Here is a 22696-nt window from a genome sequence, read left to right as displayed (position 1 = left end):
CTGAACGTGGCATTTCGGTCTTTGCAAGACCGTTGGCTCTGTCTACCCCGTGGGGAATAAAGACGCTAGTTTATATGTATGTAGGTTCGGCTAAGAGTACACTTAGAGAGTAAGACAATGAAGAATATGCATGTAGCGAAAGAAGTATGAAGAAATCGTAACAAGTGCAATGCCATAGTCTCTACATAGCCGGCATCATCCCAATGCCTTTATATTTCTTTCGCTTCATCCACATTCAGCATTATTTTCAAACAAACACGTTGGAAACAGCAAGCCTAATAATGCAATAAAAAATAATAAAAAAAAACATTGTAGGTAGTTAGGTACTACAACAAGAAAATGCTTTCTAAATAAATTATTATGTAGCGAAATCACTGAACCGATTCAAATTAAACTTTCACGTCGCATAGCTAGATATCTTGGGACTCACATTACGGTTGAGATAACATTCAATACTTACGAGTATTTCAATTTCTAGATTAATGATGGAAATGAGATATTCAGATAGTGACAACAGATTTTTAGGCAAAGCGTGCTTTCTACAAATATCTTTTAACTACTACACGGTGTTGTGTGCCGTGTGGTTCCTGGGCACCTACAGAAAAAGGAATAGGCACACTACATCTCTTTCCCATGGATGTCGTAAAAGGCGACTAAGGATTAGAAGTGAATTTAGGATTATAGGATACTTCTTTTAGGCGATGGGCTAGCAAAGCAACCTCTCACCATTTGAATCTCAATTCTATCATTGAGCCAAACAGCCGAACGTGGCCTATCAGTCTTTGCAAGATTTGTGTGTTTTCTTACGGTAAGGGAAAACATCGTGAGGAGACCTGCACATTCAGATTTCAAATACTAGCTGTGCCCGCAACTTCGTCCGCGTGGAATAGTTATTTTGGGCATCATTGAAGCCCAGGATGAATAATTTTCCCCGTTTTTTTTCACATTTTCCATTATTTCTTTGCCCCTTATAGTTGCAGCGTGATGTTATATAGCCTAAAGCCTTCCTCGATAAATAGTCTATTCGACGCGAAAATATTTTTTTCAATTCGAACCAGTAGTTCCCGAAATTAGCGCGTTCAAACAAACAAACAAACAAACTCTTCAAGCTTTATAATATTAATATACGAGTAGATGAGCTGGAAATGAAGTGCCATTGGCACAGAATAACAATACACTTGCTTTCTACAACATTCTCCAGCTTTGTATATAGAAAGTGCTACACCCACCTTGTCGTTTTGATAAACATTCGGTCATTTTAACCGGTTTTTGTACTGTGACACCCATTTTTACTATTACATGTTAAAATTTTACGTCTATGCCCTTGCCGTCTCATGCACACGTACATGTTTACATATAATCCCGTTTATATCCCCTGCGGGATAGGCAGAGCCAACAGTCTTGAAAAGGCTGATAGGCCACGTTCCGCTCTTTGGCTCAATGATAGAATTGAGATTCAAATAGTGACAGGTTGCTAGCCCATCGCCTAAATGAAGAATCCAAGTTTATATAACCCTATCCCTTAGTCGCCTTTTACGACATCCATGGGAAAGAGGTGGAGTGCCGGGAACCACCACAGCATCGTATTTGTGAAATGGTTCTATTCTTTTTTCTTTCATTGCCGGGAACCACACCGCACATAAGATGTAAAAATATGAAACAAGTAAGAATTCGGAAGACAAAGCTGTATGAACATCTTTATTTATTATTTTTAAGTTTGGATCTTTAAAATTACGTGAATAAGTACCTATCTTAATTATTATAATATCATTCACGTAGGTAGTTAAATTATGAAGATGTTCATTGTAAGTTGTTATCATAATATTTTTGTAATCATGTTCAGTAGGTACTATGAGATTTACAAGTATCCGTCTTAATGTATAAATATTCATTGTGTTTGTGACCAACCTATAGAATAAATTAGCTATACTTATCATGACAAACACATGCCAGCTGGTTAAACTGTGTTATGTGGGTGTAATGAAGTGGTAACGTTACTTATTTGAGGTCCCACGTTCGATTCCCAGTCAGATCATGAAAATCTTAAATGGCCTCTGTGGTGTGGCGGTAGTGCGCTTGTCTGTGACACAGCAGGTCTCGGGTTCAAATCCCAGTCAGAGCATGATGAAAAATGAACTTTTTGAGATTGGCCTGGGTCTTGGATGTTTATCTACATAATAATTTATTATAAAATATAGTATCGTTGAGTTAGTTTCTCGTAACACAAGTCTCGGACTAAGTTCTTAAGTAAATAAATACAAATCTATACTAATATTATAAAGCTGAAGAGTTTGTTTTGTTTGTTTGTTTGTTTAAACGCGCTAATCTCAGAAACTACTGAACCGATTTAAATAATTCTTTCACTGTTAGATAGTCTATTTATCGAGGAAGGCTATAGGCTACATTTTATCCCGGATTTCCTACGGGAAACGTCAACAATGCAGGTGAAAGTTGAATGAGTCGGCCATCTGCGAGCTTTCCACGCGAACGCTGCGCAAACCAACAAAGATATAGTAAAACAATGTACTAAAGATGTGAAGTACTCATTTTTTGCCACAAAAAAGTCCGCGAGAGCATATATCTATCTCTTAAGGTTTACTTACAATAACCACTTTTATGTTCATTTTTTAAGATTATTTTTTCATTATAAACATAAGTTATTTTGAAACCAATTTTCTTTAATTCAGTATTAATCCTTATCCAAATAAATATGTTTATTACTTTCGGCTTTTCATGTAGACTAAAATTGCCATTTACAGTATATAAATCAGACGAATAGGTTTTGAGATATAGTCGTTATAAGCAATTTGTAGCGAAACATTTAATACGGCGAACCAGCGTTCTTTCTAATACGCGTGACCGCCTGACCGCCTGAGGAGGATGTTTCCAAAAATAAGTATGATGCCCAAAATAACTATTCCACGCGGACGAAGTCGCGGGCACAGCTAGTATTTATAATAATTATACTAGCGGCCCACCATGGCTTCGACCATTGTAGGTTCGAATAAAAAAATACGAGTAGGTATAATTAGCCTATACAACCGCTGATAGGATAGGATAACGTACCTAAATAGGTACTGTGAATTAATTATTGCACTAAAAAAATTAGAATACCTAGTATAAATTAGTATAAAACTATGTAAGTAAAATTTATTTATCACATTCTGTCGACAGAAGATTCCTCGTAATAAGTACCTACTCGTACGTTCCCCGTAGATAAGTACGCAATTAATTTTGCGATGTTATGCTCATTGATTTTTTAACAGAAACTATGATGTACGTACGTACGGTAATTAAGTATTTTTAAATCGAATTTGCGTAATTTGGTGCCAATTAGTATACAAATTAATGAGAACAGAGTTAATTGTTAAATTAACTTTGCCTGAGCCTAATTACATACATATACATAATTGCAAGTATATATGCTTAAAGGTACACTTTGTATTTCACTTTAAAATCACGCCTCTTTACCAGAGAGGTAGGCAGAGACTACGGCATTTTACTTGCCACTTTCCCTCCATAATTAAATACTTCTTTTGCTTTATTCACATTCATTAATCTCTTCATGCCAGCTAGTCAATTTTGGTTACTTTGAACCTGACCTTTCGCCCCCTTTTTTGACCTGCCCCCGATTGGATCAAGGTACATTCGTCTAAGCCTTCCAAAATCAATATCACTATTATATTCAGGAAATAGGCACTTTTCACGTCATTTTACTTTGCAATAAATTAAATTTAAGTTATTTTTATTACTAGTTGAGCCCGCGACTTCGTCCGCGTGGAATAGTTATTTTGGGCATCATTGAAGCCCTCAAAGATGAATTATTTTCCCCGTTTTTTTTCACATATTCCATTATTTCTTTGCTCCTTATACATAGTTGCAGCGTGATGTTATAGCCTAAAGAATCCAATGTATACTTACGTTAAACTTATGAAAGTATTCACTTCAATGTCTGAATTAACTTTTTAATGTAACTGGTAACAACACATTGTAAATCTTGTGTTTTGACAATAAAGATATTTTTATTTAATAAGATGAAGCACATTTGAGTGAGAATCGCCTCACTGATTTGAAGGCCTAAGTTTTACGTCATAATTATGAGGAAATAATAAATGTTAACGATATATTTTCAAATTTGTTTGTATTGTTAAAGCTGTTTGTCACTCAATCACATTCTGATGGCTTCGTGGAAAAAGTTTAAATTGTTAAGATTGTTTTACACATTGCAGGATTTGTATATCTGTGGGCTTGCGGAAGATACCATTTTTAAAAATTATTTTTTTAATTTAAGAAACTGTCTCAATTTTTTTTAATTACTAGGTACAGACTAAAAACCAGGTTTTAATAACAGACATTCTTTGAATGTGACAATAGTTGTACAAAAAAAAAGTTTTTTTTCTTCCGTACGAAGAAAAAAAATATTTAATACTTAGGTGCTTATAATAAAATAGACGAACACGTTTTTTATTTCATAGATTTCTCGATTTAATTTAACTTAAAGTAATAAATAATTACCTTCCTACTCGGTACCTTCTTACTATTAATAATTCTGTGTTTTATTTTAAACATTCTTAATAACAATAAGTGCCTACTTGTAGAAAACTGACCGCGCGTTACAAACGCTTGGTGTGAACCTTACATTAATTGTATAATTTATTACCTACCATCACAGAATTGATAATCAAACCAGTATACATCTATACCAGCTCGTGATCACTCGTGTGAACGCTAGGGTGACAGTAGAATTTCACCTTTCACCTTACTAATGTGAGTAGTTGACAAGTATTATGTTTACTTATTGAGAAAATTGTTTTTTACGCAAACTTTTGAGAATAGGCTGATTGTCTTATGATGAAAATTAGGTGTTATATGATTACGAGGGGAATTAGTATAAGTCAATAGTGTGTAGGTATTTTGATGGCGTGTAAATTTCGTTAATATATTTTCAAACTTGGTGTCACCTAAGAGGAGTGCGAGTACTTGACATGTCTATTGTTCATTGTTTACTTCTGTAGTACTAACTTAATTGAAAAAAATTAAGTGATCGTCTTGTGAAAAGATGTTGTATCGGACTGCCTCGCCGTGAAATAAATTTCTCACAAAATGTAGTTAAATTCACATCGATTTGCGAAGTCTGATCAACATAATGCCTTTAAATCTTTAACTCAAAGTAAATAAAGCTCCACACAAGGTATGAAAATGGAGTGTTAATTATTTCTATAGAAAACTTCTAAGCGGCCCGCGAAGTGAATGTAACTTACTAAGTGAAGAGTCATTCGGAAATCTTATTAATTGGTTTTGTGGCCATATTTTGAGGTGTTAGAATATAAAATGTATGAACTAACGGGCAACGGCGTCCGGTCGCGAACGTGCGGCCATTGTATTTGAATAAAAGAAATTCTTTTAAGATTTTTAGAGAATTAAGACCTTGGTATACACTTAATGACAATCGACCAGGTCTTTAACTTCTTTGGGGCTAACTGAATTTGTGTGATTTATAATTAATTTAGGGATAATTTATTTATTTACAATATTCAACCCGCTGCTTGTATGAAATCCGTTTACTTTCCGTTTTAGGTACTAACACGTAAATACACATATACATACATATAGTCACGTCTATATGTATTCCGTTCTTCGGGGTAGACAGAGCCAACAGTCTTAAAAAGACTGATAGGCCATGTTCAGCTGTTTGGCTATGATGAATTGACGTTCAAAAAGTGACAGTTGCTAGCTCATTGCCTAAGAGGAGAATCTCAAGTTTATAAGCATATATCTATTGGAAAGAGATGGAGTCGTCCTATTCTTTTTTATTTTTGTCATTAACAATATTTAGAGAGGAAAGAGTATCGAAAAGACTCGAAAGACACGTTCACCTGGAAGTTGCTAACCCATCGCTTAAAAATAGATCTCAAGTTAAGAAGCCTTTCCCTTGACTTTTACAATCTGAAAGAAAAACAGCTGATATTGTGATCGCAAAATCTAAAGACTAAACAGTTTAACATCATTTATCGTCAGTATGTACTTTACCTAATAACCTCTTTTCATTGACCGACGAATTAAAAATGATGGCTCAAACAATAAGTTTCGTAATGTCTCGTCTTTGTGTCAACAACTTAGTGTTTGTGTCGTAATTTTTTGACCCAAGCATTTATCAGACTTTGCATAAATATCACGTTTATTTTTCTTGCGGGATAGACCACGCCGACAGTCTTGGAAACACTGAAAGGCCTCATTCAGTGCCTTTTATTGAAGCAACCTCTGGTAGACTTGTAGAGAATGCAAACGGCATTAAGTCCGCTTTTTGTACCTACATCCTATACATACAAATACATATAGTCACGTTCATATCCCTCGCGGGGTAGATAGAGCCAACAATCTAAATCTAAAGCCAAAATCTAAAAGCTAGTTCTGGCACACAATCTTTTCGTGAAAGCTAGTTCTGACACACAATCTTTTCATGAAAGCTTAGTTCTGACACAATCTTTTCATGAAAGCTAGTTCTAACACACAGTCTTTTCGTGAAAGCTAGTTCTGACACACAATCTTTTCGTGAAAGCTAGTTCTTACACACAATCTTTTCGTGAAAGCTAGTTCTTACACACAATCTTTTCGTGAAAGCTAGTTCTGACACACAATCTTTTCGTGAAAGCTAGTTCTGACACACAATCTTTTCATGAAAGCTAGTTCTTACACACAATCTTTTCGTGAAAGCTAGTTCTGACACACAATCTTTTCGTGAAAGCTAGTTCTGACACACAATCTTTTCATGAAAGCTAGTTCTTACACACAATCTTTTCGTGAAAGCTAGTTCTGACACAATCTTTTCATGAAAGCTAGTTCTAACACACAGTCTTTTCGTGAAAGCTAGTTCTGACACACAATCTTTTCGTGAAAGCTAGTTCTTACACACAATCTTTTCGTGAAAGCTAGTTCTTACACACAATCTTTTCGTGAAAGCTAGTTCTAACACACAATCTTTTTGTGAAAGCTAGTTCTTACACACAATCTTTTCGTGAAAGGTAATTCTAACACACAATCTTTTCATGAAAACTGTTTCACGCACACAATCTTTTCGTAAAAGCTAGTTCTGACACACAATCTTTTCGTGAAAGCTAGTTCTCACACACAATTCTTTCGTGAAAGCCAGTTCTAACACACAATCCTTCCGTGAAAGCTAATTCAACTAGCTAGTCTTATTTCGAATTTTGTAGTCCTTCCTCATTTGAGAACCATATTTTTGCAGTCGGTTTAAAGCTACCCTAATCTTTCCAGATATGTTCGCGTGGCAATCCACCTACTGGATTTGGTTGCTTCCAGCCCTGATGATCCTCGGGGTCATTGCCCTCGTCTTTGGGGTCCTGACCATATTGTTTATGGTCAAACTGTACGCTCAGTACACCTGCGGGAGATACAAGGAGAGGACTAAGATGGACGGGAAGACTGTTATTATTACAGGTAAGAAATATCACTTAATACATACTTATCACTACATAGTATAAAACAAAGTCGCTATTTTAGTCTGTTTGTCTGTGTGCTTAAATCTTTAAAATCACGCAACGGATTTTGATGCGGTTTTTTGTAACAGGTAGAGTGATTCAAGAGGAAGGTTTTTATGTATAATTTTTTCCGAATTTTGCACCCGTGCGAAGCCGGGGCGGGTCGCTAGTCATTTATAATAGGAAGTCTCTCCCTACCCCTCCGGGAAAGAGGCGCGATTTTATGTATGTATATATTTATCATCCTGTTTTTTTTTTGGTCCTTGTCGCGACATCCCTAACGGCACACGCCATTTCTCAATCACCCAATCCAGGATCCATGGTCAGAGGCATACCACGTGCTCCTCTCCAGATTAATGAGGATGCAACCAGGTCTAAAGCCAGGAGGAAAAAGACAAAAAATGTAATACATACATACATACAGATGGTCACGTCCACATCCCTTGCGGGGTAGACAGATCCAACAGTCTTGAAAGGACTGAATGGCCACGTTCAGCTATTTGGCTTAATGATAGAATTGAGATTCAAATACCGACAGGTTGCTAGACCATCGCCTAAAAAAGAATCCCAAGTTTGTAAGCCTATCCCTTAGTCGCTTTTTACGACATCCATGGGAAGAGATGGAGTGGTCCTATTCTATCATATTATTAAATCTATTATATTATTATATTCTTTTTTGTATTGGTGCCGGGAACCACACGGCACGAAAAAAAATGTAATACACTAATAATTTTATATCTTCAAGGGTGCACAAGCGGAATCGGCAAGGAGACGGCCAAGGAGTTAGCTCGACGAGGAGCCAGGGTGATCATGGCTTGCAGAAACATGGACGCTGCGGAGAAACTCAAGCGTAAGTGGATAATTAATCTTAACCTGGAATATGTTAATTAAGGACGTCCTGGTAAAGGGTCAGGTCAAGAGTACCCGAAACCGCCGAGCTTGCATGAAAAGAGAATGAATGTGGATGAAGCGAAGGAAGTATGCATAGATCGTGGCAAGTGGAAAGATGTAGTCTCTGCTTACCCCTCCGGGAAAGAGGCGTGATTTTGTGGATGTATGTATGTTAGTACTAGCCAATTACCCACGACTTTGTCAAAAGAATTACATCAGAGAGTTGCGCAGTGACAAATGGAACCCATTGTTTCGTCCAGTCTATGGTAAATCTACTTTTTAACTTTAAAAACACGAATACTACAACAAATAATCAAAATCGGTGCAGCGGTTTCGTACACTTTCGTCACAGTATAAAAATATAACTTTTGTACTGCACCTTGCGACATTAATTCATAAATAATATAAAATAAAAATAAAATATGAAGTTTGACAAAAAAGGAAGCAAGTAATTTTGAAGCCACAAAGAAATATGTATGTTGACAAATGGTGATCTTTTGTACCCTACCGCAACATCTATGGCTCATCAATTTTTCCATTTATAAATACTTAGTTAGAAACTACTACAAACAATAAATTACCGTCAATAACTTGTTTTGATATCATAACCCGTTTATTAATTTGTAACGGCCGGAACAATTAACTAAAGAGGCGTCTTGAATTCGCTCCATTACTTAATAGAGGCAAGGCAGTAAAATGTAATAAGCAGGCAACATAATTGAGCATTCAGAGCTATAAATTAAACAAAACTTTAATACCCAGTTGTAATACCCAACAAAGTACTTGAGGTAGGAATTTTGTACGCATTACCTTTTTTTAGGTAAGAAGAAAAGTACCTACACGTCGTCATAGACCTGCAACTAAATTGCTTTGTTAACTGAACCGCCATAGAAATGTGAATCTACTAATACTGTGAATATCACTTGTAGTTCTTTAGTTCGCAACTGGTAGTTCTGGATATCAAATCTAAAATAACAAGAGAATAAGAGATGCGTCTAGCTTAGTTACCTACTATTCATTATAATTCTATTTATAATCATTTATCAGCCTCATCACTTCTTTATTCTCCCACAGAGCAAATCATCGACGCGACCCGCAACACAGAAATAATAGCGAAGAAACTCGACTTGAGTTCTTTCGCTTCCATCCGCTCTTTCGCCGAGGACATCAACAAGACTGAGAAGAAACTAGACGTCCTCATCCACAACGCTGGATACGCCCAAACATTCAAGAAGGCCAAATCCGAAGACGACATCGAACTGACCATGGCTACAAACCATTACGGTCCATTTTTGCTTACACATCTCTTGGCAGATTTGCTGAAAAAGAGCGCGCCGTCTCGAGTAGTTGTCGTCGCTTCATCCTTGTACCGTTTGGCGAGTTTCGACTTGGAGAATCCTAACCCTGTCGACACCTTGCCAGGTTATTTGTACTACGCATCCAAGGAGGCCAATATCTTATTCACGAGGGAGCTAGCAAGGAGATTAGAAGGCACTGGAGTCACCGCCAACTGCTTGCATCCGGGCCTGATCGACACTGGCATTTGGAGAAACGTACCTGCTCCATTGAACTGGGGACTGTCTTTGATCATCAAAGGATTCTTCAAGACTCCCTACCAAGGTTGCCAGACCTCTGTCATGTTGGCCGTGGACGAAAAGCTTGAAAAGGTGAACGGACAATACTTTTCTGATTGCAAAGAGAGTTCACTATCTGCTGCAGCCAGCGACCCAGCCAGGGCGAGGAAATTGTGGGAGATTTCGGAGAAAATTGTCAAACTTGAGGAGAGCGATCCTAAATTGTAAATATTTTTTTTTTAATTTTAACGCTGTAATGGACGAACAAAATTATTAACGTAGGTACAAAGGAAGAGTTAGAACCCTCCTGTGATATCACAATTCCAGCTACTTAAAGCGAATGGTAGTTCAAATCAGATATTTTATATTTCTCGCAACATTTCCAGCGTATTTTGTGCTTTTAGTAACTAATGTAAAGCAGATTACTATTTAAGCTTAAGATTATTTATATTGTTTTTTTTTTTAATAAAACTTTTTATAAAATATCGATGTTTGATTGTTACTGAAATTGAGAAGAAAGTTTATTTTAGTATTTTTAATCAGAAATTTCAACAAATTCCGTCAACCCTAGGTACAATTAACAGCACATCAACCTTCTCAAATTCACTGCAAATCGACCTCTATTACATACATACATAAAATCACGCCTCTTTCCCGGAGGGGTAGGCACATCTTTCCACTTGCCACGATGCAAGCTCGGCGGTTTCGGCCTCTATTAACGCGTCATCCATTTCCATGCAGGGTAACTTAACATGTGGTTGATTGTACTCTTGACCATTTAAACATCGAGAATCATTAGAATCTTAATCAACTGCCTTTTAAACTGTCACAATAAAAATAAATACTACATAAACATGAGATTTATTAATAACAAGAAAAGCAGCAAAGGAAGTTACAATTACTCCTCAATAATACAAGGCCTTAGTATACGAAGCACAATAAATTTACACTTATACAAAACTAATCAGACTTGAAAGCAAATATACAATGACGACAGCACAGACATAGATGTAACTAGATACTGCCAGTGCCAATTTACCCATTGGCGCAGCATAGAGGACACTTTTATACCGTGTCATATCTTTATGTAACTGTCTGACATGAATACATGAAATATGAACCAATCTTTATCTATAAGAAACGTGTCGAGATTTTGCTGCTTAGTATAAGTGAGAAAGTCCCTTTTATATTTCGGTTATTGACGCGCGACTTGGCCTGCGGATTGCACTCGCAGAATCTAGCTAGATCCACATCTATGCCCGAAACGTAAGTTAAAACAAAATGGCCGCTGGTGATGACAGGTCAACAGATTTAACGCAACATGGTGTGACGTCGTGACGCTGCGGTCTCTCCTGCGCCGCTCTTTACAGCCCGGGAGCCCTATATAAGCTTGAGCGCGCGCCCCGGGACTTCGCCTTTGGACCACTACAGCGCTGACCAATTTATATCCCCACGACCTCGTAAACATTGTAAAACTAGTCCTAACAAAGGTTGTAGTTATTCTTTGGATTTTTAATTATTTCTCATAACTTTTACCTGCGAAGTTTTACCTTAACGTCAAAACGGCGCTAGTTTCTACTTGGATCTAGGATAAGGCATTAATCTAAAGTAAATTAAATAAGTGAAGTTATAAAATGCCTGATTGCATTGGTAAACAATTCTCTAACTTGAAGTAAATAATTATATGAGTTCGTTGTTTATTACATTTATTTTTAATATCATAGTATCAGTCAATCAAATCGAACTGATCTAAAAACGTTTGATCAACGCCCAAAGCTGTTCCCAGACTTTCCCTAGGCCTTCTCTTTTCTTTTTCATCGATATCCAAACATAACTGATCCAAATAATTTCCCTTCACTGACAACACACTGCAACTTGGACTTAATAGGTCAGGTAATAAGACCTTATTTGCAGCAAAAACAGTAACGGCATTGAAATTCTCCTTTTCTTCAACTATTGTATTAATCTCAGTCTCTTCCCTACTCCTGTCAGATATGACGTTCGCTCTGACTTTTTTAAACCTATTTATTATTTTCTCTAGAGAACTCGTCTTTTTCACAAGCTGAGCCTTATTTTTCGGCGTCTCCAACTTCGAATTTTCCTGTGTCGATTCAATACTTTTTCTATCGTCTTTTAATACCGGTGAGAAATCTTCAACATCTCTTAAGTTTGCTTCAATTTTGGCAAACATTGATATTGTTTCTTGTTCATCTGTGACTTTGACAATAGGAATGCTCGCTGCGTCCTCATCATCAATTTTATTTAAATCTCCACCATTGATAGGAGTTCCGAAACTGTTATCCTTTCCAAAATCCAACCTTATAATTCCGGAGACTTCTAACATAGATGGCGAATCTTCTTGCATTATAGACAGCTTACGTTTATGTAACCTATTCACATGTCTCTTTTCTCTGTTCTCAAAGAGATTAGGCGACGAGTGACTCCTGTATAAGCCGCAGCTTTCGTTCGGTACATTCGATTCATTGAACAATCCTCCTTTCTTGACATTGATATTGGGCCTTTCTGTTTTGTATTTGAATTTCTTTGAGCTACTCGATTTTTTTGTTGAGAGTAACCTCAATATCTGCTGCTTCGTGAATCCAGATGTGCAATCGGCTATAGTTTCATTGTTTTTGTTTGTATGCGATATAATTGACATATTGTTTATATTGCTCACGTTGGAGCGATCGTAAGTGCTTACACGGCAGGATATAAGGCTTTTCAGGAAATCGTCTCTGGGAGGTTGGAAAGACGATGAAAGTAAGGACCGAGGTTGGTTTTTGGAAAGATGGTAAGTGTTCCTTCTCTGCAAGTTGAACTGGTGTTTTGATTCACTGAATGGTGTGAATGTGTCAAATAATAATTGACTATGTAGATCTCTGTTAGCCTTCAGGTCAGACAGGTCGGGTAATGGAGGTATTTCGGCGAGTTCCTTCATTGACACGGATTCGTTGGTCAGTAGGGGTGATGGCTGCAAAAAGTTTAAGAATTGATTTTGGTAAATATGCAAGACAAGGGTTATATAATGTAACATATAACCCTTGTCTTGCCTATTTATATATAGTAAAGGTTTATCTATTCAAGCCTAAAATTTTTTATCCTGATATTAGACCTAGGTATACAGATATGGCACTGTGGTGGAGGGTGCAACTGGAAATGTTCAAAGATATATAAACATAGGTAGATTTAAACAAGTCTTTCTCTAGACAAAATTTCATCAAAATTTACTAAATGACATTTATAATAAAGTTCACAATTTTTAATAAAGTTCATCAAGACATTTATAACAAAATTCACAATTTTGAAGGGAAGTTAAAACAATAAACTAGGGTATTCATAGTTCAATTCCATGTCTACATTATCAAAAACATAATTACCTCTAATCTTGCTTCAGCAGTAAACACCCGTTCAGTCAGCATCCTCATTGCAGATACAATTTCTTCGTAATTCTTCGTGCCTCCTTCTAAATATTCATTAAACTTGAAAATTTCATTTCCGATCTCTGCATTTTTCAGCATAAAACTTATTGATATTAAAAACCCACGTATTAGACTCGGAAAACTCAACTTGTTGTCTTTGACTATATTACGTAGAATATATTTTTGTTGACTATTGACCTGCTCTTCAAGATTTTTAGTACAAATATAATCTACGGATGGATTGAATTCAATTGTGTATGAACTTCTCTCTGCTTCACCAGTGTGTCTGTTAATAAGAGACTCCGTACAATCTCTTGACTGCTGGCATATTTTCAAAAATGGTGATACTTTCTTATCCCATTCACTTTCTAATCTATCCATTTCTTTATCAACTGCATCTAGCCAGTCATCAAAGATCTTAGGCAAGCTATTGACATTCTTAATTTCTAATATTTCATGTTTAAACCCTTCATCTACACAGTGAGTTTCAAGATAATTGTCGACCAAACTGTTGATGTAATTCTGACAATTTAAATTCTCTAATTTAGCTTCAATTTCAGTAATTTTGTTGCGCAATAGTTCTGCTATCTTTTCCATTGCATTCCTCTTGCGCAAGTAATTAGAAAACTTACATAACATAGCCTCTGTTTCAGACTCAATATTTTCCATGAAACCATCTTTATTTTGCTTGTACTTTTTTGTCATGTCATCATACAGCTCTTTTTGGCGGTTTTTCTTCATTTTGGTCAACAAAACGCGCTGAACAGCCAATTGAGACATTTGAAAAATCAACATGGTTACTTTATAGCAAGAAGGGTTGACTAAATAGGAAGACATGACAGGTGATAGTAGGCCTTTACCACTATAATCATTTATGAAGCTAGATAACTCATTTCTGTAAGCCCTCTCAGTCTTTGTATCGTATAAAGGCCACGAGAAACTGCCAGCAGCTTTTGAGTCAATGATACACACTAAATAATATGACAAGTGATTGAAGAATGATTGTGTGGGCTTGTCGAGGGCATTCTCCTTGAATACCTGCCTCGACAAATCACCAGGCATTGGCTGCAGTTTGCTAAGAATTCCCACATTCTGTGATGTTTCTTTCTTGAGAGCCACTACGAGATCTCTTTGCATTGTTATTGTACCCATTTTGGTTATATTACAGATTATCTCAGTCCATTCTGACGATCACAAATGGAACACAGGTTGAAACTTAATGTTTAAAGATTTTTGTTATAACACTGGGCTGAGAGTCAAACCACTGAACTGAGCTGAGATATCAACAAAACTTCACACACACTTTTTCAAAATCGAAATGCCATTTTCCGTTACAGCGACGCTAGCTGACGCTGTCTCCTGTCAACAATATGTCATAATCAGTTCAGAAATAGTAAAAGCGCAAACGTCGCAGCCATGTACTTTAGAGCCAAATGGCTTCTACTGAATTCAAATTTAAAAAAAATATTTGCATAATAATGCATACTAAGCATCTACACTCCTCAACGCGACGATGTATGAGTCCCGTCGAAATTATTTTTAATTCCATGGAAGATGTGACGACTCGTGGTTTTATTAAGATCTTGTATTAAAATTTTGTTACCTACTAGATCCGAATATGGATTAATGTACATTATATATGTCTTATGACAGCTTAGGTATGGCTTATCTTCGTAATCAATTAATTTTGTCGCACATTATTATGAACCGAATAAGTCATTGGTTGCTAGAATATTTTGTGCTGTTACTTTCTTACATAAACAGTACATACATGTACAAATTTTACGAGGACGTTGGTTTTTACAGCATGAGAAGAGAAGCAGCTGGTACACACATCATGTCTTCGCCAACAGAACATATCATCTGGAAATAAGAGGAAGTGGTCCTATCCTAAAGGAAATAAGAACCCATCGGAAATCAGTCAACATTATTTTATCAAAGTCTATATTTTAAGTTAATTTAAGTAAAAATACTGTTATCATGCATTGGGCGCCGCCTATTTGCCATAATATGCCTGTAAAAGGTTGTTAAGGTATAAGCACCATTCCTAATTTTAAAAAAATATGTATCTACTCTTTCCAAATGTATGAATATGAACAATTAACCACTTTTTTTCTTCAACACATAATTTTTATTTCACCTTCTTTCACCAAAGAAGTATAGTAAAAATTGCTGAACGAAAATATAAGGTGGCGTGGCGTTTAGTTTTACATCCCACTTCAGATACTTTTCTATTATTTTTATATACATAAGATAAAATTGTTAAAATACTTAAATAAAGCGAACATAACATCAAATATAATAAAATAAAAACAAATATTATTATACATAGACACTATTATGCAGTTTTTTTGCTCTATGTAATACCTACATCATAAAAAATAATTGTACTTCAATGACAAACGGTGAGGACCGAACCGAAGGAAGCCGATCAAAAATAAAACGATTCTAACCTCAAAAAACCCAACACCGTGCTTTTATTGGCGATCTCAGGCGAACAAACAATGTTCACGTGTTTATTAAACTGAAAGGAAATGAAATAAAAATATCAATATGGTGTGTAAATATTTATCAAATAATGTTAGCAAACGTGTGTATAACCGTGTGTGTAATAAGTGTAATACTTAATTTTCAGAGTAAGTTATATGTTCTTTACGAACATAGCGCGGGCTTCGCCCTATTCCGAGTTGCTGAATTCGAAGAGTTGGCTGCCTTTTTGCCTCAAGTAGAAGAATCTGTCACGGATTTGCAAAGATTTAATTCAGTCGTGACTTTGGTAGCATTTCAACCCTTCAAATCTGCAGTTACGGCTTTGGAAAATATCAATGCTATCTCTGAAGGTAATTTGGGGTTATGTTTACACGTTTTTGTTTTTTTATTTATTCTTTTTTGCTTTGGAAATCAAATAGCAGTATTTTGCAAGTCCAAATATTCAGAAATTAATAAAATAATAACAGATGGCTTAAAAATAAATACAATTTCTAGGTATCGTTTCTGAGGACCTGAACTTATTCCTGGAAGGAGCGTTACCTAAGAAGAAGAAAAGATCAAAATGCACTTTGGGGGTGCTAGACCCCAAACTGGGGGCAGCAATCAGCGAGGCAATGGAAATACCATGCTCACACACCGGCGCTGTCCCGGAGATCTTGAGAGGTAAGAAGAGTAATTCCTTGACAAATTTATATTTTATTTATTTGTTTGGGTTTACCAACATTTGCTTACAATATTTCTTACTTGCTAAGGTCTTACATAAAGTTTTTATCTAACTGTAACAAACACTTAAAGGTAACCATGACACGCATTATAATTTTTGCTTAAGTAATATATATTAACAAAAGTATTTCTCCTTTTATGTCTGTTCAGAATGAATTGTGTATCCGTATGTTTCCAAGCTTTGTGATAAGGCCATCTTGTTATAACAGTTTCTTCTTTCTTTCTTGGTGCAATAGTTTTATTATGTTGGTATATATTATGTATATTAATTTGATGGTCCTTATCTCCATTGCTTCCCTTGGAAGTGGGGAGTTTTTAAACAGAGTTATAAGTTACTGAGTGACGGTCAACGTACAGCTGAAACTACTTTGCATGGGAAGTTGAAATTTGGCAAATAGGTTATCTGAGGAGTGTAGGTAAGCACTAAAAGAGGATTCCCTGACATTCTTGTTTAAATGAAATTTAACAGCATGCAAACATATTCAAGTCTCATTTGATGGCCTCGGTGGTGAAGTGGTAGCACGCTTGTCTGTTACACGGGCTGTCCCGGGTTCGAATCCTGGTCAGGGCATGACGAGAAAAGAACTTTTTCTGATTGGCCTGGGTCTTTGATGTTTATCTATATAAGTAATTATTATTATTATAAAATATAGTATCATTGCATTAGTATCTCGTAACAAAAGTCTCGAACTTACTTCGAGGCTCAATCTGTGTAATTTGTCCCGTATATATTTATTTCTTTTCTGCAGGCATACGCTACCATTTCCACGCACTCATCAAGGGCTTGACTCAGAAGGCTTGCAGCGTCGCCCAACTGGGTCTCGGGCACTCGTACTCCCGGGCGAGGGTCAAGTTCAACGTGCACAGAGTAGATAACATGATCATACAGTCTATAGCGCTGTTGGACCAGCTGGATAAGGATATAAACACATTCTCTATGCGGATCAGGTAATATTATAAATTACATACCTTTATTAGAGATTAATAATTTTTAAACAAAATGTTACAGATGAACAACAAAAAATTTTTTTCAAAAAAGATCAAGATAACACATTATATATTTATTTTTTCTGAAGGTGGGCTTGACATCGGCTGAGACACAGTTAAATAACTTCTGCAGATGTCATTGTTATCCTATGTAAATTAATAGTACTTGTTCTCATATCCAAATATTTTTTTTTGTCATCTGCGATCAGTGTTAATGCCTTTGTTCAAATACAGTTGCATTAAAAAATTACTTCATTCTAAAAGGTTCACATTTTATTGTTTAACCAACAAAATGAGATTACTAAGTATGTCACTTTTTTCATGACAATTAACACACATGTTAAAATTACTATCCTAAAATTAATCTTTTCACCATTTCTTTTTCCAGAGAATGGTACTCTTACCACTTCCCGGAGCTTGTGAGCATCGTTCCAGAAAACCACTTGTACACGAAATGCGCTGAATACATAAAAGACCGGAAGACCCTCTCCGAAGAATCCCTGGAGCCACTGACCGAGATCCTCGGGGACTCGGAGAAGGCCCAGGCGATCGTTGACGCTTCAAAGATGTCCATGGGAATGGATATATCGCCCGTGGATTTGATCAATATACAGATGTTTGCGGGGAGAGTTGTAGCGTTGAGTAATTACAGGTTAGTAGACAATTGTAAACTAGAAATTTTTAATTTTATTTCTTCCACTGTCTTTTTATCGACTTCAAAAAGAAGGAGGGTTCTCAATTCGACTGGATATTTTGATGGTAAATGGTAATGTTATTTTCATTCTTACATACATACATCCATATGGTCACGTCTATATCTCTTGTGGGGTAGACAGAGCCAACAGTCTTGAAAGACTGATAGGCCATGATAGAATTGAGCTTCAAATAGTGACAGGTTGCTAGCCCATCGCCTAAAAAGAATCCCAAGGTTTGTAAGCCTATCCCTTATTCATTCTTTAGTACCCGACGATGACGAATACTCCATATATTTTCCTTGGATATCGAAAAAAGTGACTAAGGGATAGGCTTGTAAACCTGAGATATTTATTGGGCGATAGGCTATCACTTATTTGATTGTCAATTCTATCAGTTACATGGCCTATTAGTCTTTATCAAGATTGTTGGCTCTGTCAACTCTGCAAGGGATAAAATGTTATTATATATGTATGTGTTTACGGTAGAAAGTGAGTAAAGGACTAATCCTTGACATTTTTTTCTTTTGCAGGAAACAAATATCAGAGTACCTTCACACGAAGATGAACAGCGTCGCTCCTAACCTGACCACGCTGGTTGGAGACCAGGTCGGCGCTCGGCTCATCTCCAAAGCCGGCTCCCTCACCAGCCTCGCCAAATACCCGGCGTCCACGCTTCAGATTCTTGGTAAGTTTGTATGTAAATATATACATACACTAGCTATGCCCGTGACTCCGTCTGCGTGGAATAGTTATTTTGGGCATCATTGTAGCCCTCAAGGGGTTTTTCACATTTTTCATTATTTCTTCGCTCCTAATAGTTGCAACGTGATGTTATTTAGCCTAAGGCCTTCCTCGATAAATGGTCTATTCAACACAAAAAGGATTTTTCAATTCGAACCAGTAGTTCCTGAGATTAGCGCGTTCAAACAAACAAACTCTTTAGCTTTATAATATTTTAGCTTTATAGTATAGATATAATCACGTCTGTATCCCTTGCGGGCTAGACAGAGCCATCAGCCTTGAAAATACTGATAGGCCATGATCAGCTGTTTGGCTTACTGATAAAATATAGAAAGTGACAGATTGCAAACCTGTCGGCTAAAAGAAGAATCCCAAGTTTATAAGCCTATCTTTTAGTAGCCTTTTACGACATCCATGGGAAAGATATAGAGTGGTCCTATTCTCTGTTACTTACATATGTAGCGGGAGCGATGATTCGGCTCGACCGCCTCCCAAAGGGAAGATTTTCCGCCAGGCTAGGTGTAACGCCTGGGGAACCGCGGCTCCAACGATGTTTTGTTGGAGGTTGTACATATAATATGCCCCAATCCGTAATATCTTTGCTTGCGCGATTTAGGTTTTTTCCTGTTTTTAACTGATAGCGTCGCGTGATTTTATATTTGTGACTTGTGGCGTATATATTTCACAGCCAACAGTCTTGAAAAGACTGAATGGCCACGTTCAGCTATTTGGCTTAACGATAGAATTGAGATTCAAATAGTGACAGGTACAGGTTGCTAGTTGCTAGCCGATCGCCTAAAAAAGAATCCCAAGTTTGTAAGCCTATCCCTTAGTCGCCTTTTACGACATCCATGGGAAAGAGATGGAGTGGTCCTATCCTTTTTTGTATTGGTGCCGGGAACCACACACATATATTTCACCATACATACATACTGTATTTACTGAGATGGCGTATTCACGATATTCTTGTTTCAGGTGCTGAGAAAGCACTGTTCCGGGCTCTGAAGACTCGCTCCAACACTCCCAAGTACGGTCTTCTCTACCACTCGACCTTCATAGGCCGAGCTGGTGTCAAGAACAAGGGGAGGATCAGCCGGTATCTGGCCAACAAGTGCTCGATAGCCAGCAGGATTGATTGTTTCTCTGGTAAGTTTCTTCACTAATATTCTGTAACCATCATCATCGTCTGTGATGGTGATGATGAAGACATTGTCTACTAGAATATGCATATATGCTAACTCCACTGGTGGGTCCAGTGGAGGTAGATGGGGCAGTCTGAATCCTAGATGATGATTAGAGATGATGTCGCGAAAGGTGATATGCGATCCAAAGCGTCAATGCAGAAGAAGCGGTAACAATTTGCACTGCACTAACATTAATAACGCACAAACTACACAGGAGGAGTTGACGTTTACTTGCATGTGACGTCACCGGAGTTGTAACCAATCACAGAGCGTTTCGGTCGTTCAAAAGTATTTACAAATTATTGTATTTTTTAAACGATAAATCGCCAAAAATATGCTTATTTTAGTACAAATGAAAGTAAAACACGTTCTGTTATATTATTATCTAATAGGATTACCACAATTCGTAGCATATTTTTAATAGTGTCAAATAGCCTATTACCTATAATAAAAATCTTAGTGTTGATTTTAAAAATGCACACTTTGATCTATCGCTTGCGCCATCTATCGCCTTGCGGTAATAACAGCTGTGCTAAACCAAAAGCGATGGCACTCGTGCTCGTCTCCTATTGGACGTGACATGTCTAGCCATTGCGACAAATATATCGTTACTTTTACGACATCCATGGGAGAGAGATGGAGTTACTGGAGGACTATTTGAACCTAAATTCTATCATTAACCCAAACAGCTGAACGTGGCCTATCAGTCTTTTCAAGACTGTCGGCTCTGTCTACCCCGCAAGGGATATAGACGTGATTATATGTGATGTGAATATCGTTACTAGAGGCCGCCCGCGACTTCGTCCCCGTGGAATCAATCCCGCGCGAACTCCGGGATAAAAAGTAGCCTATATGTTATTCTCGGTCTTCAGCTACCTACATACCAGATTTCATCGTAATCGGTTCAGTAGTTTTTGCGTGAAAGGGTAACAAACATCCATACTGACATCTTGACATACAAACTTTCGCATTTAATATTAGTAATTTTATGTTTTGATCTAATGCGATAGCGAAGCCTACAACAATATTATCGACTGAATTATTGCGATTATTTACATTTTTTACCGCTTCACTAAAAGATGGATAAATGTTCATTGATATTGGATGAAGCGAAAGTTTTATAAGGGATCATGGCAAGTTAAAAGACGTGACGTGTGGTTCCCGGCACCCATAAAAAAAAGTCCAATAAAAATTCACTACATCCCGTGCCCATGGATGTCGTAAGGTTGGAGGGAGGGAAAACATCGTGAGGTTTACTTGCAAAGGTTTAGGAGGTCAGATGGTAGTCGCTTCGGGTAAAAACCTGACTCACCCAATCTAGGATCCATGGTCAAAGGCATACCCCGGCTCCTCTCCAGAGAGGTGAGGATGCAACCGGGACTAAAGCCAGGTGGAAGAAGGTTTCCATAACACCTAATAATTGTTACAGAAAATCAGACCACGGTATTCGGCGAGAAACTTCGCCAGCAAGTCGAAGATAGACTGAAGTTCTACGAGACTGGTGATATTCCGAAGAAGAATATAGAAGTTATGAAGGAAGCCATTGAGGAAGCCACTCAAGTGGCCCAGGACGCCACCGCCAGCGCTAAGAAGAAGAAAAAGAAGAAGAAGAAGGAACAAGAAGAGACTATGGATGTGGATTGATTATGTTTTCTTTTTAATACAGATATATGTGTAACTAGACCCTGTTATTCACTTGCCTTAAGAAAATTTCTTCCGCTCAGTTTTTCTCTATGGTTCCTTTCAGTCAGATGACAGTAAAACTTCAGTAATAAATACATACATACATATGGTCACGTCTATGTCCCTTGCGGGGTAGACAGAGCCAACAGTCTTGAAGACTGAATGGCTAGCCCATCGCCTAACAAAGAATCCCAAGTTTGTAAGCCTATCCCTTAGTCGCCTTTTACAACATCCATGGGAAAGAGAGAGTAATAAATAATTGATTGCATACACGTCGATATAATATGATTACATTTATGATAATGATTGAAATGAATGGTGACATTGACATTTTGTAATTGATGGTAGAACCAACCCAATCCTAGTGGGATTATCAAACCGGTAAGACCATAGATAATAACTCAAAAAATCGACAATAGATAATTCATACAGTACATATACAGTGAAATTTTATCTCTAATGGTATCTAGTTACATTTATGTCTGTAAACCATAGTCTAAATAATGACTATGAAAGAAATAATTATTATAGTTTATTATGAAAATAACTGACAATGTTTTTTACTAAGTTAGTTAAGTGAACTTGATCAATAAATTTATTGTTAAGTTCATTTTGTTGTTTATTTTAACCTGGCCTCTGGTTGCGTTGATTTATTTACTGAGAATATCAAAACAGTAGAGAAAATCTAGAAAGAAGTAGATTCCGATATGACTATATCATAAGAATGCACGTCACTGAAAAGAAGTCAAGTAGGATTGTAGTATAATTTATTAAATGAGAACAAAAAATATGAGAATATATTAATATATA

At 36.9% G+C, this 22696-nt stretch overlaps 3 protein-coding genes across 3 annotated transcripts; 2 read left to right on the top strand and 1 right to left on the bottom strand.

The window, feature by feature from the left end:
- The first annotated feature begins 4694 nt into the window (after window positions 1–4694).
- On the top strand, window positions 4695–10401 carry LOC106133028 (retinol dehydrogenase 14). The gene is made up of 4 exons (XM_013332617.2): window positions 4695–4767; window positions 7276–7458; window positions 8245–8349; window positions 9465–10401. The coding sequence occupies exons 2-4, from the start codon at window positions 7278–7280 to the stop codon at window positions 10190–10192; spliced, it is 1014 nt and encodes a 337-aa protein (XP_013188071.2). The 5' UTR covers window positions 4695–4767; window positions 7276–7277; the 3' UTR covers window positions 10193–10401.
- Window positions 10402–10806: 405 nt separating this feature from the next.
- Window positions 10807–14700, bottom strand: LOC106133025 (uncharacterized). Its single transcript, XM_013332614.2, has 2 exons — window positions 13342–14700; window positions 10807–12935 (listed from the first exon to the last, which is right to left on the bottom strand). Exons 1-2 carry the CDS (start codon window positions 14533–14535, stop codon window positions 11691–11693), a joined length of 2439 nt encoding a protein of 812 aa, XP_013188068.2. The 5' UTR covers window positions 14536–14700; the 3' UTR covers window positions 10807–11690.
- A 1105-nt stretch (window positions 14701–15805) lies between these two features.
- Window positions 15806–22471, top strand: LOC106133050 (nucleolar protein 56). The gene is made up of 8 exons (XM_013332645.2): window positions 15806–15939; window positions 16019–16223; window positions 16369–16536; window positions 17346–17544; window positions 17972–18235; window positions 18809–18963; window positions 19995–20165; window positions 21633–22471. Exons 1-8 carry the CDS (start codon window positions 15937–15939, stop codon window positions 21845–21847), a joined length of 1380 nt encoding a protein of 459 aa, XP_013188099.2. The 5' UTR covers window positions 15806–15936; the 3' UTR covers window positions 21848–22471.
- The last annotated feature ends 225 nt before the right edge of the window (window positions 22472–22696 follow it).

This window comes from Amyelois transitella, chromosome 23, assembly GCF_032362555.1.
Source record: "Amyelois transitella isolate CPQ chromosome 23, ilAmyTran1.1, whole genome shotgun sequence".
In the NCBI taxonomy this organism is placed as follows: domain Eukaryota; kingdom Metazoa; phylum Arthropoda; class Insecta; order Lepidoptera; family Pyralidae; genus Amyelois; species Amyelois transitella.
This window is presented reverse-complemented; position numbering and strand designations above follow the sequence as displayed.

What these genes read in the sequence shown, in the direction of transcription:
- LOC106133028 (XM_013332617.2), top strand. Translation starts at nt 7,278, where the DNA reads ATGTTCGCGTGGCAATCCACCTACTGGATTTGGTTGCTTCCAGCCCTG. An exon ending in GAAGACTGTTATTATTACAG is followed by an intron (nt 7,459 to 8,244) that starts GTAAGAAATATC and finishes TATATCTTCAAG; the next exon opens with GGTGCACAAGCGGAATCGGC. An exon ending in CGCTGCGGAGAAACTCAAGC is followed by an intron (nt 8,350 to 9,464) that starts GTAAGTGGATAA and finishes ATTCTCCCACAG; the next exon opens with AGCAAATCATCGACGCGACC.
- LOC106133025 (XM_013332614.2), bottom strand. Translation starts at nt 14,535, where the DNA reads ATGGGTACAATAACAATGCAAAGAGATCTCGTAGTGGCTCTCAAGAAA. An exon ending in CTGCTGAAGCAAGATTAGAG is followed by an intron (nt 12,936 to 13,341) that starts GTAATTATGTTT and finishes AACTTTTTGCAG; the next exon opens with CCATCACCCCTACTGACCAA.
- LOC106133050 (XM_013332645.2), top strand. An exon ending in TGTCCCGGAGATCTTGAGAG is followed by an intron (nt 16,537 to 17,345) that starts GTAAGAAGAGTA and finishes TCTTTTCTGCAG; the next exon opens with GCATACGCTACCATTTCCAC. An exon ending in CAGGATTGATTGTTTCTCTG is followed by an intron (nt 20,166 to 21,632) that starts GTAAGTTTCTTC and finishes TAATTGTTACAG; the next exon opens with AAAATCAGACCACGGTATTC.